At 38.9% G+C, this 15,061-nt stretch overlaps 2 protein-coding genes across 4 annotated transcripts in view; one reads left to right on the top strand and one right to left on the bottom strand.

The window, feature by feature from the left end:
* The window catches only part of NFIA (nuclear factor I A), a 327,174-nt gene that overhangs the window by 204,203 nt on the left and 107,910 nt on the right, over positions 1-15,061 (top strand). For all 3 annotated transcript variants that reach the window (XM_063298036.1, XM_063298033.1, XM_063298032.1), the window contains exon 4: positions 3,553-3,627. In XM_063298036.1, coding sequence (XP_063154106.1) covers positions 3,553-3,627 — 75 coding nt within the window. The remainder of the gene's footprint in view (positions 1-3,552; positions 3,628-15,061) is intronic.
* TM2D1 (TM2 domain containing 1) overlaps positions 1-15,061 on the bottom strand; it is a 310,656-nt gene that overhangs the window by 102,186 nt on the left and 193,409 nt on the right. The gene's annotated exons all lie outside the window — the stretch shown is intronic.

Raw genomic sequence — 15,061 nt, forward strand, 5'->3', positions numbered from 1 at the left:
TTACTCATATAATACCTGATGAGCGCTTTCCAAAGCATTAGTCTGGCTCCTAAGCACAAGTTTAGGTGTTCTAAAGGTCATTCTCACATACCATTACAATAATGGTATTCCAAATTTTTCAGTTTTACATATTGACATGTATTCTAGCTGTCAAAATTGAGTTTGACAACAAGTGTTTGTGCACTCAGTAGGAATGAGCTCCACTAAGTGGAACTTACTCCTGGATAGATGTCTAGCTGGGTAAATATATATAGAACAGTTCTACTAGTGTCATTTGAAGCCAAAATAACCTTTGCAATAGTAATCGCATTGCAAACTACAAATGTAAGGATGTTTGAGTATCATTGACTTCATGGGCCATTGCGTATAGAAATATTTAGATTCAGCTGAATAAGCTACATGCCAGGCACATACTACTCTACTGAAGAGTTGCCATACTTTGAAAATACCTTATTTAAGAGATTTGTGATAGTTGCCAAAAGCTACAAATGACAGGTCCTACTAATTTTGGATGCCAGAGTTAACAAAGTATTAATTATTGCAGTCTATTAAATTGGAGGCAGGAAACAATTTCTAATCTGATATGGACAGGCCTAAAACCTCCTGTTCCCTATTCGTAGATGTTCATTTCCAGCTGTTGTGATTTCACAGTAGAGGTAGTCCTGGCTTACTGACCACTTGTTCAGTGACCGAAGTTACGATGGTGCTGAAAAAACAACTTTATGACCAATTTACGACCTTCACAGTGTCCCTCGGTCACATGATCGCCATTACAGTCAGTATGTGTTGTCCTGTGCCTGACCTGTAGTTCCCCCCACTGCTTACAGAGCAGAGAGATTGTAGAGAAAGGGATTGCAAGAGAATAAGCTGTTCGCGCTTCTATGCGTCGAAAGCAGTGTGATCATGCCAGCAGCCCAGGGCTGGGAGCTATGGGCATGCTACACGAACAGCTTACAGTACTCTCTTCACAACTTTTCTCCAATCTCTCCACTTTGCAGGAGGGGGGGAAGTCTCACAAAAGAGAGATTGCCTACAGAAATTATTTGCTTAACCACCCCCCTCCGGCAGAGCAGAGAAAATGGGGAGGGATTTCAAGAGAACAAGCTGTTTGCTCTTCTACACATTGAAAGCAATGTGATTGTGCCAGCAACAGGAAAGGGTCAGGCAAAGGAGAGATTGTCTCCAGAAATTGCTTGCTTTTTTTCTCCCACTCCCACTCCCTCACGGAGTGGAGAGCCTGGAGCCAAAGTGATTTCAAGAGAGTAAGCTCTTTGCATAGCGTGCCTGCAGCTCTCAGCCCCAGGCTGTGGCACAGTCATATTGCTTTTGATGTGTACAAAACAGTAAGCAGGTACTCAAGCTTTCCAAAGGGCAGGAGAGTGGTTAGGAGGCAAACAAAAGCTGAAGTTGAAACTCAGTAGTCTTGTCTCTTTCCAGCCAGAAAGCACAGTGATGGTCACGTGATTTCCCACTTAGCTTTGCTTTGTGGTGGAGTTGCCAGTCCCAGTTAGGGTCGTTAAGCAAGGACTACTTGTATTTCTCCAAATTAAAGATAACAATGTCAGGCATAAACTTTTTAAGCTCTGTCTGCATGCAAAAATCAGAAAGTCTGTTGTTTTAATGGTGAACTTTCTTACATAAAGTCTTTTGTGGGACTTTTTATCCAGAAGAGCTCCACCACACCAAACCTCTTTAACACTTGTTGCCACTTTACCTGGTAAACCACCCCAAACCTTCAAATTAAATGTGCCTGTATTCCCAAATTAACCTCCTTCCCATTTTCCCTGCCTCCCCCTCCAAATTTCAGATAGAAGTTTTCATTGATAAACTTTCGTTTCAACACTACAAACTACTTAAAGATACAGAGAGTAGTAATAGATGAGTAGTTTATTGATTGTAGCAATTACAGTTGGGAATTCCAGTGTTAGAAACCTGAAGAATCCAAATGCTTGCCATGCTCCTAGCATGAGAACAGAAGTAGTGACATATTTTCCTCTTCGTATGACCACTGTATCTGACCTGTAATCCTCCAGATTTTTGCAGCCCAGGCATGGTAACCCTACTTTCTCCTCCTCTTCCTCCCCCTTTTTAAACTGAACTTGCTGTATTGAATTCAGCCCAGATCTTACTATTGGTTTGGACATACATTTGAGAACTAGGCTCTCAATTCTATTTATCTACGGTATCTGCTTGGCCCATCTCGAACTTGCTTCCTTTTTCTTGTTTCTAACATTGACATTCCAGTATGAAACTTCATGTGGAGGCTAAGAGGTTGTTTCTTCCTCCAAGAACATGTTAATGAACAAGTTAAATTCATAACTGTATGTCTGACTACAATTCAGATTGATTCTAACTTAATAGCTGTATCAGATTGTATGTGTAACATGTGATCAGCGTACACATGATTTGGCATATTGCTATTGTTTCAATTATTCTCCCAAGGTGTCTTGTAAATAATGTCATAGATGCCTAGTTTATGAATATTACTAGAAAATGCTTGATTATTTATATATCACCATAATCTCCCAGGACTCATGGCAATTAACAGTAGAGGTGGGTTGGTGTGTATTTGTGTGTGTCTATGTGTATGCAGTCAGAAAAAATGTACTGTACTTCAGTTTTATTTTTCCCCTGAATTATTTTGATGTTTGTATTTGAGTTTCTCCATTGAAAAGAGGAAGCATGACATATATTCCATAATAAGTAAATAAATAATAAAATAAATGACTTTTAATTTTGGTGTGGGTAATTTTGGTTAATCTGTAGATTTGGACAGATTTTATATATTATCTCAAATTATGTTCAGTCACCAGAAAATATTCATGGTGTATACTTAATGATATGTGGTGAAGCTGTCTTATCCAAAGATGGAGATTGTTCATAGGACTTAAATCAGGATATTTGCTACATAAAGGAAAATAACATTTGATGTAAAATGCTTTTATTAAAACAATAAGCAACTGTACGTTTTACCTCTTAAAGAGCTTTGGAGGAGTGAAGCTTCCTTATGTAAGAATTTTGCAACATTCATTTTAAAACTATTTCTTTTTCTTTTCTTTTTTCCTTTCCTTTTGAAAATATTCACTTTCAAACATTTTTAAACAGCTGCTCTTTTAAGATTTCCCTAATGTAACATCTGAAAATGAAAAATACATCCTTACATTCTGCTTTGTACATATGAATGGATAATCCTGATCAAATGTTTTTGTGAAAAATAATGTTTAAAATGAGTTGTCCTATTCCTAGGTATGGTATTTTAATTTCAGTAGTTAAGTAATTAGGGTCAGCTGAGGTAAATATTTATTAAAATTACTTCCTTTTCTTTCAGGTTTCCAGTGGTGATATTTTAATAAGTACAATTCTTGTGGCTAATATATCGTGTTAATTTCTCTAAATTCTAACCATATATCAACCTAGCTAAATAGCAATTAATGATAAGTGGAAAATTAAATATTCAGTTTCTTTCACATTAAAATGATACTGAGTTATTTGAGAATACTGTCATTAAGTGCTTCTGGATAATGACATCTGTAATTTTCTTGTGTTTTGTAGGACATTTGGGCTTCCAAGACAGTTTTGTCACATCAGGTGTTTTCAGTGTCACTGAGCTAGTAAGAGTCTCTCAAAGTAAGTACAATAATTACGCTAAGATACTTAATTCATTATTTCTTTGATTTCTCCACCCTATATAATCATTATATAAACATGAAGTTATTAGTTATGTACTGTATTGAACAAGATCCAATTTTACAAAAAGCAGAGTTATCTTTTTTTATCTTTCAAGTTTACTGGAAAATGAAAGTCTGTTTCTAGTGTGACACGTGTCAGAAAGATACAATTGATTAGGTTGTTCTGGTAGTAACACCAGGCTTTGGCAAACCATTAGAACTGCTGCTCCAGCAAGAGCCTACAGAGGCAAATTTTGTCATATTATTATACTATGTATATTGATGACCAGAGCAAGAATATCTTAGGACCTCTTGTGGCTCAAAACAAGATGCTGACTATTTGGTATTTGTGAGTACCATGCAAGCATAGACACTTTTAGCATCTGTCAGGCTCTGTTCTCAATCTGTTTTTTTTTTTTCTTTTTAGTTACTTTAATTTAAAAAAATAAATGAGAAGCTCATAGGCTATAAAGTACCATTCCAATATCCAGTGTCATTCTGACCTCAATGGAAAGCCTCGGGCACTACATAAACTTCATATATATCTTTAGAAATTGGGCAGTTTCATAAAGAGGTTGCCTATCCCTAGTCTAAACCATTTCAGTGGCAGCTGATTCGCTTTCAGGATTAGAACAATGATATCTATTGAACTTTCTACAATAAACCACTTTATGCACCATAGCGCATATTTTGCATGTCAATTGCCGATGAGCACGTATGTTCAGCAGCTATCTTGTGCAGTGATTTATAGAGACATAGATTTTATGAACCTTCAAGCATAGGTTTCTACCCAAATGCTGGATTGTACCCCTTCTTTTTGAAATAGAAGCTCTACTTTTTCTATACTCCAAGGATATATAAGGGTTGGGGTTTATGAGATCTAACCATATAGAATTCTTTTTCTAATCATTCTTTTGACCTTTACGGAATGCTAATGTCATTAGTCTGAATGGCATGCTGCAGTATGATCATTACCAGTTTGTCAATAATCACTAACAACAGTGAATTAGGAGTACCTGTCACCACCCCGTCCTATTGATCAAAGGTTTCTTGATTGTATTCTACTGTGACACAATCTCGAAAGTCCAAGGAGACATGGAGAGTGCCTTTGCCCTGCTTGTTGACAACTGTGCTAGGGCTTAATAGGTTAAAGTTATGAAGATCTTCAGCTTTAGTGAAATTCTAAGTTAAAATTTAGCTCCAGTAATTATTGCTATCCTCTTCATCTTTTGTAGTTGTTTTATAGTAATTTTGTTAAAAATTACAATTACAGCAATAAAAACTATTACAGACTAAAAAAAAAAAGTAAAAAAGAAAAAATAGAAGGTGCAGAAAAGAAAAAGTAGAAAGAAAAGTAGAAAAGAAAGAAAAAATAAGAATATAGTAAAGAAAAAGAAAAGAAATATATAAAGAAATGACTTCCCCTTCATCACCAGTATAAACAATTTTAGTAACTTATCACCTTCTTTTAAAGTGCAACAAATGATCTCTTCTTTCCATATCCCATCTCTTATCTATAAACAAATCCTTAAAGCCTCATCATTTCTGTCCTAATGTCAGCAAAACTCCATTAAGGGTTACCAGAGATAACAACCTATCTATTTTAACCTTGATTAAATTAAACCAACTTTATATAAGAGAGCCAGTATGGTCTAGTGGTTAAGGTGCTGGGCTAGAAACCAGGAGTCTGTGAGTTCTAGTCCTGCCTTAGGCATGGAAGCCGGCTGGGTGATCTTAGGCCAGTCACTCTTTCTCAGCCCAACTCACCTCACAGGTTGTTCTTGTGGGGAAAATAGGAGGAGGAAGGAGTATTAGGTATGTTCACTGCCTTGAGTTATTTATAAAAATAGTAAAGGTAAAGGTAAAGGTTTCCCTTGACGTAAAGTCCAGTCGTGTCCGACTCTAGGGGGCGGTGCTCATCTCCGTTTCAAAGCCTTGGAGCCGGCGTTGTCCATAGGACACTTCCGGGTCATGTGGCCAGTATGACTCACGGAACGCCGTTACCTTCCCGCCGAAGCGGTACCAATTAATCTACTCACATTTGCATGTTTTCGAACTGCTTGGTGTGCAGAAGCTGGGACGAGCAACGGGAGCTCACCTCGCCGCGCGGTTTCGAACCGCCGACCTTCCGATCGATAAATAAATATTCCTTTTTACTTTTATCAATCTTGATCTTTAGTCCCTTCAAATAATGTTCTAGAACTTTTTTATTTTATTAATTTTTATTTATTTATTTTTCAAATTTCTATTACCGCCCATCTCCCCCAAGGGGGGCTCTGGGCAGTTTATAATAAAATTGGGAGTTAAAACTATAAAAAAACATTAATTATCATACAAATAGCCAATATAAATAGAAAATAAATGAATATAAAATCCAGCAGTGACAAGATCTTGCTCAGGGGGGAGGACACTACAGGACAGCCACCCTCAGGAAGAACTATTGCCCTTCCCATCCTAGGCGAGGTGGCAGAACCGGGTCTTCAGACTCCTCTGGAAGGCCGGAAGCAAAGAGGCCTGTCTCACCTCCAGGGGCAGAATGTTCCAGAGGGTGGGTGCTACCTCCTGGACCCCATCCAGGAGGTGGCATCCACCCTCCTGGACCTGCCTCCTGGACCCCGTCAAGTGGAATTGCCTTACTGACGGGATCTGCAGCATGCCCTCTCTGCATGACCAGGTGGGACAGGTCGATGTTATGGGGATGAGACGGTCCCTCAGGTAACCTGGCCCCATGCCATGTAGGACTTTAAAGGTGATAACCAACACCTTGAATTGGACCCAGAAGCAAACTGGAACCCAGTGCAGCTCGCGCAGTAAAGGTTTTATGTGTGCTGATCTTGGAGCACACATCACTGTTCACATGGCCGCATTTTGGACCAACTGAAGCTTCCAGATACTCTTCAAGGGTAGCCCCATGTAGAGCGCATTGCAGTAGTCTATATGGGAGATGACCAGGGCATGAGTGACTGTCTGGAGGGCATCTCGATCCAGGAAAGGGCATAACTGGCACACAACATGAAGTTGTGCAAAGGCCCTCCTGGCCACGACTGCCACCTGCTGTTCGAGCAGGAGTCGTGAGTCCAGGAGGACCCCCAAGTTACGCTCCAGTATGGAGCAGTGCAACCCTATCCAGAACTAAAGATGACAACTTCCCGGATACTGAGGAGCCATCAATCCACAGCCATTCCATCTTACCAGGGTTCAGCTGAAGCCTTTTGTTCCCCATCCAGACTCCCACAGCCCCCAGGCACTGAGAGAGGGCAGCCACCGCATCATTTACCTCACCTGGGATGGAGATATATATATAAGTATCATCAGCATACTGATGGTACCTCAACCCATGGCGATGGATGATCTTACCCAGCAGTTTCATGTAGATGTTAAATAGGAGAGGGGAGAGAACCGAACCCTGTGGCACCCCACACAGCAGGGGTTGAGGGTCGGATCTCTCATCACCGATTGGGACTGGTCCTGGAGGAAGGAGGTGAACCAGCTCAAAACCACACCACCCACCCCCAACTCCCTGAGCTGCCCCAAAAGGATACCATGGTCGATGGTATCGAAAGCCACTGAGAGGTCAAGAAGAGCCAGGATGGATGCACTCCCTCCATCCCGCTCCCACCAGAGATCATTCATAAGTGTGACCAATGCTGTTTCTGTCCCATGTCCTGGCCTGAAACTCGACTGGAAGGGGTCTAGATAATCTGTTTCATCCAGAATCCTCTGGAGTTGTAACACCACCACTTGATTTCTTTTCATTTTTTTCTTTGTCCCTTCTCACAAAATTCTTCAAAGCTTTAACAAGTCTCTTTTGTAAATCCAGTATAGGAAGATTATCCAGATTACTCTCTTGGCTTGCTATTTGTATATTCCTTTTAATTATTAAGACATCAGCCAGTTTCTTTTGTATGTCTAATGCTTTAGTTCCTTCTAGTTCCCTCTAGAGTCCAATTTTTTAAAGTCTTACCTTTTTTTTAAAGAATTCAAAACAAAAGCATTTCCCCACAGGAAGGATTCTTTATAATTAATTCCAAAATCTTATTTCAAATTTATCTGGACCCTTAGTCCATTTGTGACTTTCTAAAAGCAAAGTTTTAATCACCCTTTGGCTGTTTATTCCCCCCCCCCAAATTTTTTTTTTATGTCCTTAAATTTGTATTTGAAACTTCTTTCGCTAAGGATTAAAGGAAACCTGGTGCTGTAACACTTGTCAACCCCAAGATTCCTAATAGCTGGAAAGCAGTTAACAAGCAATTTCCACAAGTGATTAGAAAAGGAAGTATGTAAACTCAGTGTCCTTTCAAAGGTGCCAACTGCGGTTTGAGCAAGATGGCTATTCCCTCATCTCCCAGAGCTCTAAACCCGCCAGAGACCACTGTCTTGCAGTCTCCTCGCAAGGAGCAACTATCTGGAACATTAGTGGGCAATCTCAAGCCCTCTCCTTGTCCGGAGAGGAATTATGAAAAGCCCGGTCTACTTGCCGGCTTTTCATTCTGGTATGGTCAATGGCTCCGCTTTTTATGGAGCCATCTTCAGTCTGCCATTTCTTCCCTGGAAGGCTTTTCCCATCTTTGTAGTTTCGTAGTTTTAATTGCAACAGATTTAACAGCTAGATCCAATGCACCCTTAGAAATACATTCCCATTCATTTCAGTGGAAAGCATTTACCTGCTTGGTTACGATGCTTATCAGCCATTTCCTTTTTAAACTATATAGAGATCTCTGTGTGTATATGAGTTCTGAATCCCAGTTTCATGAGACATCCAAATCTGTGCAATATTTTTAAAGTATTGGCAGAGGATTCCTCCCATATACTAAGACACACACACCATCTGAGGCAATATGATTATTTTTGGCTGCTGCAGACTTTAAATATATACTCAATACTTTAGATTGAAACTTGGCTTCATTAAAATAATAAATCAAATTCTACAAGAATTACATGAACTTACAACATCTGGAAAATCCAGAAATTAGTACACCTGCCTGCCGGTGGTTAGATGCTTCAACTAAAACAAACAATAAGAATCTGCTGCTGTCACCAGGTATGTTGAACAGTCTTTGCAATAGTGGACTAGAATAAAATCATTAGATTGGCATAAGGTGGCACCCTAGTGTTGGGGACTTGCAATAATTCTCCTGTTGTACAGCATGAATCACTGTTGCTTAAAAGCAATAAAGACAGTAGTGATCGCTCATGTACAGCATGACTCCCCAAAATCACCTTGGAAGGTGAAACATCCTCCTTTATAGCCTTGAAAATGTTTGTAAGGCTACAGCAAAGCAGCAGCCTTTCTCACTGACAACTTAGTACTGTAGCACCAAAGCAAAGAATTGAAATAAGAATAAGGAGAATGAAATTGCAAGAAGTCCCAGGGAACACGGTGTGCTGCCATTAATCTACCCTTTCTATTTTGAACTAGGCCACGCCTACTGATCCCATTAGATCCCAGTCTGTGAAATAATGAAGATGGAGTTTCTGCTTTATTTGTGGATTTGGCACTTGCATACTGCAAGTTGACTATCACTCCCAAAAGAAGCAACAAGTACTTAACTAGCTGATTAGACTGTAGACTGGGTGGGGCATCTGCATAGACAAAGCGTTAGTAATATAGTGGTCGCTTCTACACACAATTAAAGTGCTGCATTTAACAGCATTTGTTGTTGTTGTTGTTTTGTTCCCTCACAAGAGCCCCTACAAAGCAGGGAATATCCCAAACAGCTTCTCAGAGACTCAGTGGGTTTTTTTGATATCCTTCTGCCTCAAGAGAAAGCAACTTGTCTGTTTTTGCATTGTTCCCTTTGACTGAGTTTTGGAGAGCCACCTTTCCACCAGCTATGCCTCCTGCCCTCCACAGTGCTCGAAGAGCTGATTTTTGAAGGAGTCTGTGTGAGATTGTCCAGTGGGGTGAGCAAAGCTGGCTGGGTTTTTCCAACAGCTTGTCATGTTGGGAATGCATAGTTTGTGTAGAAGTCAATCTTCATAAGAGACAGTGGGGAATAATTTTACACACCCTTACTCAAATGTATTCTATAACTCTGCAATTTATTTCTTCTTATACATTCTTAGATTTCTTGATATATGATAGAAGGAAAAGGAAGGATGAGCCTTGCCCTCTTATTGCCTTCTACAGTGAAAATTAGCTGCAGAAAGTTTATTCCCTTACCTGTGGCAATTCCCTCCTAGATTTTAAAATCCTGGTTTTCCAGTATTTTGGTATGGCGAACTGTCACCGATAATGGTGTTTCTCCTCTAAATAATCGCCCCTCCAGGTCAGGAAATGATAATACCTGGCCAAAGGGAAGCTGTTTTTCTCACCACTGCACTCTTCATTGTTAAGAGTTCATATATGAAAAAGCGTGTGTATCTCAGAATCTTGCAGCCAGTTGCAAGAGATTTATGTATCCTGGGCAGTTTCCAGACAATAACTACCTAAGCAGTTTTAGATAAAAATGGCAAGCAGGATTTAGTCTGAATTCTCCAAGGATTAGCTAGGAGACCTGTTTGAATACTCTAACTGTATGAAAACATGAGTGTTAACTCTTGATATGTGGAAATTATGTAGTAACAATCTGCCTTCATATTTCAAAGGCTAAGCACCAGGGTTTTCAAGGTAAAGCCTTTGAACCAAGATTGACACCTTATTGCGTTCCTTGTTCAGCCCCTCCCCCCACCTTTTTAGCTAGTTAAACATCGGTAAAAGGGGCATACTCTTACACTGTATTTGGTCTGTATTTATGCCATCATCTCAACGATAATGGATTTTGGTTAGAGTTTAAGCAGCCAGATGGTCAGGACTGTTTGTTCATGTGCAGTCTCAACCAGGAGTTGATCCTGTTCAAGTAGAAGTATGTTGAAAAATAGACATTTGTGGGATGTATAATTCTTAAGTTCCCCTACACTATACAGTAACTTTGTTGATTCCATACGTAGAACACTCTGAGCTTTCTCCTGTTGTGGTCAATATCATACAAGAGGTAGTTAAATACAGCATGACAGTATGCACCAAGAAAAATATTCATTTGGAAAGCATGGCTTTCCACAAAGCCTACCATTGGGTTCAGACGTAAAAAGATAAAAGAAAAAGAATTATAATATAAAGTAGGCTATAGGATTGGAATGGATGTTGCTGCGACCTTGCCTTTTGTATGACACTACACTATTCAATGGCAACTCACTCAAACCTTGCTTTCAATCAATATTCTATTAGAGCAGTATAAAAAGTCTCCATAAACTTAGTGGTTACCTATGTTTATAAATGAAATTCAGTATAATTAGATGGTCAATAGTATGCTGTACAAGTAATGTTAAAATGGATCTTGCATCTGTGATATTATACAAAGCTTTCTTACATTAGCTTAATACAATAGTTGAAAAGAGACAAAAGCCTAGCCACAAATTTCAGCCACATTTTCCACATCTTTTTTCCCCTCTTCTATCTCTTGATCAATTGATGAAAGAATCTAGTGCTTAAAAAGTATATTTCTTCAGTCATCCTCATTTAACCAATTTAATATTCTGAGATATTGTTGTTCTAGTTATAAAAATATATGTGAAGCCAAAACCAGTGTTGAATGATACACATGCTGAAAAGAGATAAATGGCGTAACCCATGAATGCACAGAACATGTACATTTTAAGGGAAAAAAATATTTGCTGACCTGCCCTATAAAATTCAGATACATGCAACAAGAGGTAAATGAAGGCTGCTCTTAGTATTAATAAGAACTCTGTTTTGTTTGAAACAGTCATCCCAGCCCATTGGCTTAGTTGTTAAAGTGCTGTAAAATATTTATGAATGTTCCAGTTCATCCACAGTTTTAAAATATAATCACACCAGAGCTGTGAAATTAGGGGCAGATTCCTGGTAATGAAAATATTTCAGCAGTATTAAACAAATTATGTATTGGTCAAGAAGTGGTATAAGAAGAATGCATTAATATGATATAACAATAGTATGTATTTTGTTACATGCACATATGGAAGGTGATAGCAAATGAGAAGCCATTGCACACAAGAAACACTTCTCTTGTATTACAGATACCTGTGGAAAGCCTGACCTTTCATATAAATCTGTTCATCCTCTAAGATATGCTGCTAGGTTTCTCCTTGTGGAATTCCTCCATTCTGATGCAAGGAGAGATGCTTGCAGTGGTGTCTCCTCCTTCTCCAGTTCCAAAAATATTAAGACCCATGAATCTGTCTCTTGTCACATGCAAAGTATATTGGTCTGGATAGAACCCAGAATTTTTCAAAAATGGCAGTCATTATGTCAATAAAGTTGGAATACTTTTTTGGATATAAGAGAGAATGGCACTACTACATATTTTATTAAAGATGGGATGACAACTCTGAACTAGAATAGCTTTTTCAGTCAAACTTATTCTAGATTTTCAGAATATATGTAGGTAGGAGCTTGTCACCAATCGCCAAGTCAGCTGAAATTAGATCCTGAAGTGACATTAGTTCAGTTAGAAAAACTGCATAGAGATTAGAGGATAGGTTAAAGAAGTAAGTTCATAATCTAGTCAAGTCAATTGAGTGTGCATTTTAGGCCTCATACCAGTTTTAAATTGGATGTTTATATGGGCTAGCTATTTGTTGGATTAAAAATGTAATTAATGTAATATCTTTGTTTTCTTAGATTTCAGTTAATGTGAGTTTTCTGTTACATTCATATGCAGTGTCTCATGAATATCCAACCACTGAGTAAACACGAAAAAACCCTCTTTTTTTTCCTTACATATTCTCCACTCTATGGGGAGACCATAACTCAAATAACATCTTTAGCATTGGTCAGTATCAACAGTCAAGAATTAGCCAGGAATGTACAGGTAGATTTGTCCCCTAAAAATTTAACTTGCTATTGGAGCTCTTGATTTCACATTTTTGTGGATAAATAGAAGCTATAAACTCGAAGTATTAAAATTAGGAAGCATTCACTGCTATGAAATATCATTGGCAATTTTGATGCTGGCTACAAAATTAGATGTGTGGAATTGCTGAAGACCAGATTTCTTCCCACTGATGTGATCTAGAAATACTGCATTTCAGTCCAAGTGGGCAAAGGCTATGGTGATGATGAGTTAAAGGATTTTAGTGTAGCAGATAAAGAATGCAGATATCAAATAAATACTTCATGCCTAGTTAATAAATACATACTTCCCACTAATTCAATAAAACAGAAATTGTTCATTCATTACATCATACCAAATGAAGTGGTTAAGCTGCAAGTCACAGTACATATATGACATCTCCAAAAGTTAGATTGTGTCCCCTCTATGATATTTGTATATGCCCCAAAGTTATACCCTATTAAGGTAGAATTAAATTAAGACTATTAAATCAGCCTATTAAATGGGACTATAAAGAATGAGGATATAATTGGAATATAGAATATAATCTTGTACATATTTAACTGGAAGTAGGTCCCATCAAACCACAGACTTATAGTGTGTGTGTGTGTGTGTGTGCATTTATTTATTATATTTTGCCACCGCCCATCTCGCCCAACAAGAGGGACTCTGGGCGGTTTACAGTAAAAGTGTCTAATAGATGTGCTGGTGATAGTGCTAAAAGGTAAGGTCTTGTGGTTACTAACCTGAGAGCAAGCCTCATCCAGTAAGTTAATGTCAGGGTCAGCCTCGCTCTGAATAAGACACGGACTCACTTAATAGGGATTAAGGATTTCCGGTTTATTGAAACGGTTCTGACAGAAAGAAAAACGGGAACGGGGGTGCGGTGGTGAGGTGCCCTGTATATACCCTCTTGCGGGATCCCGTGCTCCTCCACCCTTCATTGTCCCCAATCCCCCTTGATGGGTTTCTTGATGGCTGTGTGGGCGTTTTCCCGGTGGCTGTCCTTGTCCTCTTGGGTCAGGTGTGTCCTCCAGGGCACCAGGTGCGGCTTATTGCTGCTTATCTGAAGTCCTTCTATTCAGCTGCATATGATTCCATGGGTGTGGGTGCTTTGGGTGCTTGGTTTAAGCGCTGATTTAATTATCTCCTTCCTCTTTCTCTTAATGATCATGATCCACATTGTAAGGCTCTTTGTGCCTTACAACGGGGTCATGACAGTTAATCATCATTGATAAAAATGCATATAAATAACTTTAAGAAACAATTAGACATAATTTGGTACAGAACAGTTTATTATAAACTGCCAAGGGACTTTCATAGTCAAGAGGTATTAAATTTATTTAAGTTAAATAAATAAATAAAATCAATAAAAGATAATTATGGCCTCTTTCCAAGGAAGATAAAATTTGAACTTTACCATTGTTTAATATAATTGCTGTATGTAAAATGATTTATTCATAATACTCTGCATCCTGAGTGTGTGTATTTCTGAGTTGGTAAGGTTTTGGCAACAATCTGTTGCCTTGCAAGGTAGTCCCTATATTGAAGATACTCTATAATGAAAATTGCAACTTGAAATGTAAGAGGAGTAAAGAGAACAAATGAATGAAAGGGAAAAAATGTTGTGAATTCAAGAAAAGACAGAGGGATCAAGGTGTTTTGATCTTGTGGAGTAGAAGTAAATATACACAGGGAGGTGAAGGTATGTGTTTAATTATTAATGAAAAGGCTAGAATGTATGTTAGAAAGTATGAATTGGTGTCTTCTAGGTTGTTTTGGGTACATAGGAAAGTCGGAATCCATAGGTTAGTGATAGTTGCATGTTATACTGTAGTGAATGGTGATAATGAAAAAATCAGAAAAGCTTTGGCAAAAAATTGTTTTGAGTGAATGTGATATAGGTGTCAGGATTAGATAAATAGGAACAAGACAAAGGTTGTTGTGATTGGGCCATTTGGAGACCCAAGTATGGATGAAAATGACTGATGAGTTGTTGTTTATTCGTTTAGTCGCTTCCGACTCTTCGTGACTTCATGGACCAGCCCACGCCAGAGCTTTCTGTCGGTCGTCAACACCCCCAGCTCCCTCAGGGACGATTCCGTCACCTCTAGAATATCATCCATCCACCTTGCCCTTGGTCGGCCCCTCTTCCTTTTGCCTTCCACTCTCCCTAGCATCAGCATCTTCTCCAGGGTGTCCTGTCTTCTCATTATGTGGCCAAAGTATTTCAGTTTGGCCTTTAATATCATTCCCTCAAGTGAGCAGTCTGGCTTTATTTCCTGGAGGATGGACTGGTTTGATCTTCTTGCAGTCCAAGGCACTCTCAGAATTTTCCTCCAACACCACAGTTCAAAAGCATCGATCTTCCTTCGCTCAGCCTTCCTTATGGTCCAGCTCTCGCAGCCATATGTTACTACGGGGAACACCATTGCTTTAACTATGCGGACCTTTGTTGTCAGTGTGATGTCTCTGCTCTTAACTATTTTATCGAGATTTGTCATTGCTCTTCTTCCAAGGATTAAGCGTCTTCTGATTTCC

The sequence above is a fragment of the Candoia aspera genome, chromosome 3 (genome assembly GCF_035149785.1).
Source record: "Candoia aspera isolate rCanAsp1 chromosome 3, rCanAsp1.hap2, whole genome shotgun sequence".
In the NCBI taxonomy this organism is placed as follows: domain Eukaryota; kingdom Metazoa; phylum Chordata; class Lepidosauria; order Squamata; family Boidae; genus Candoia; species Candoia aspera.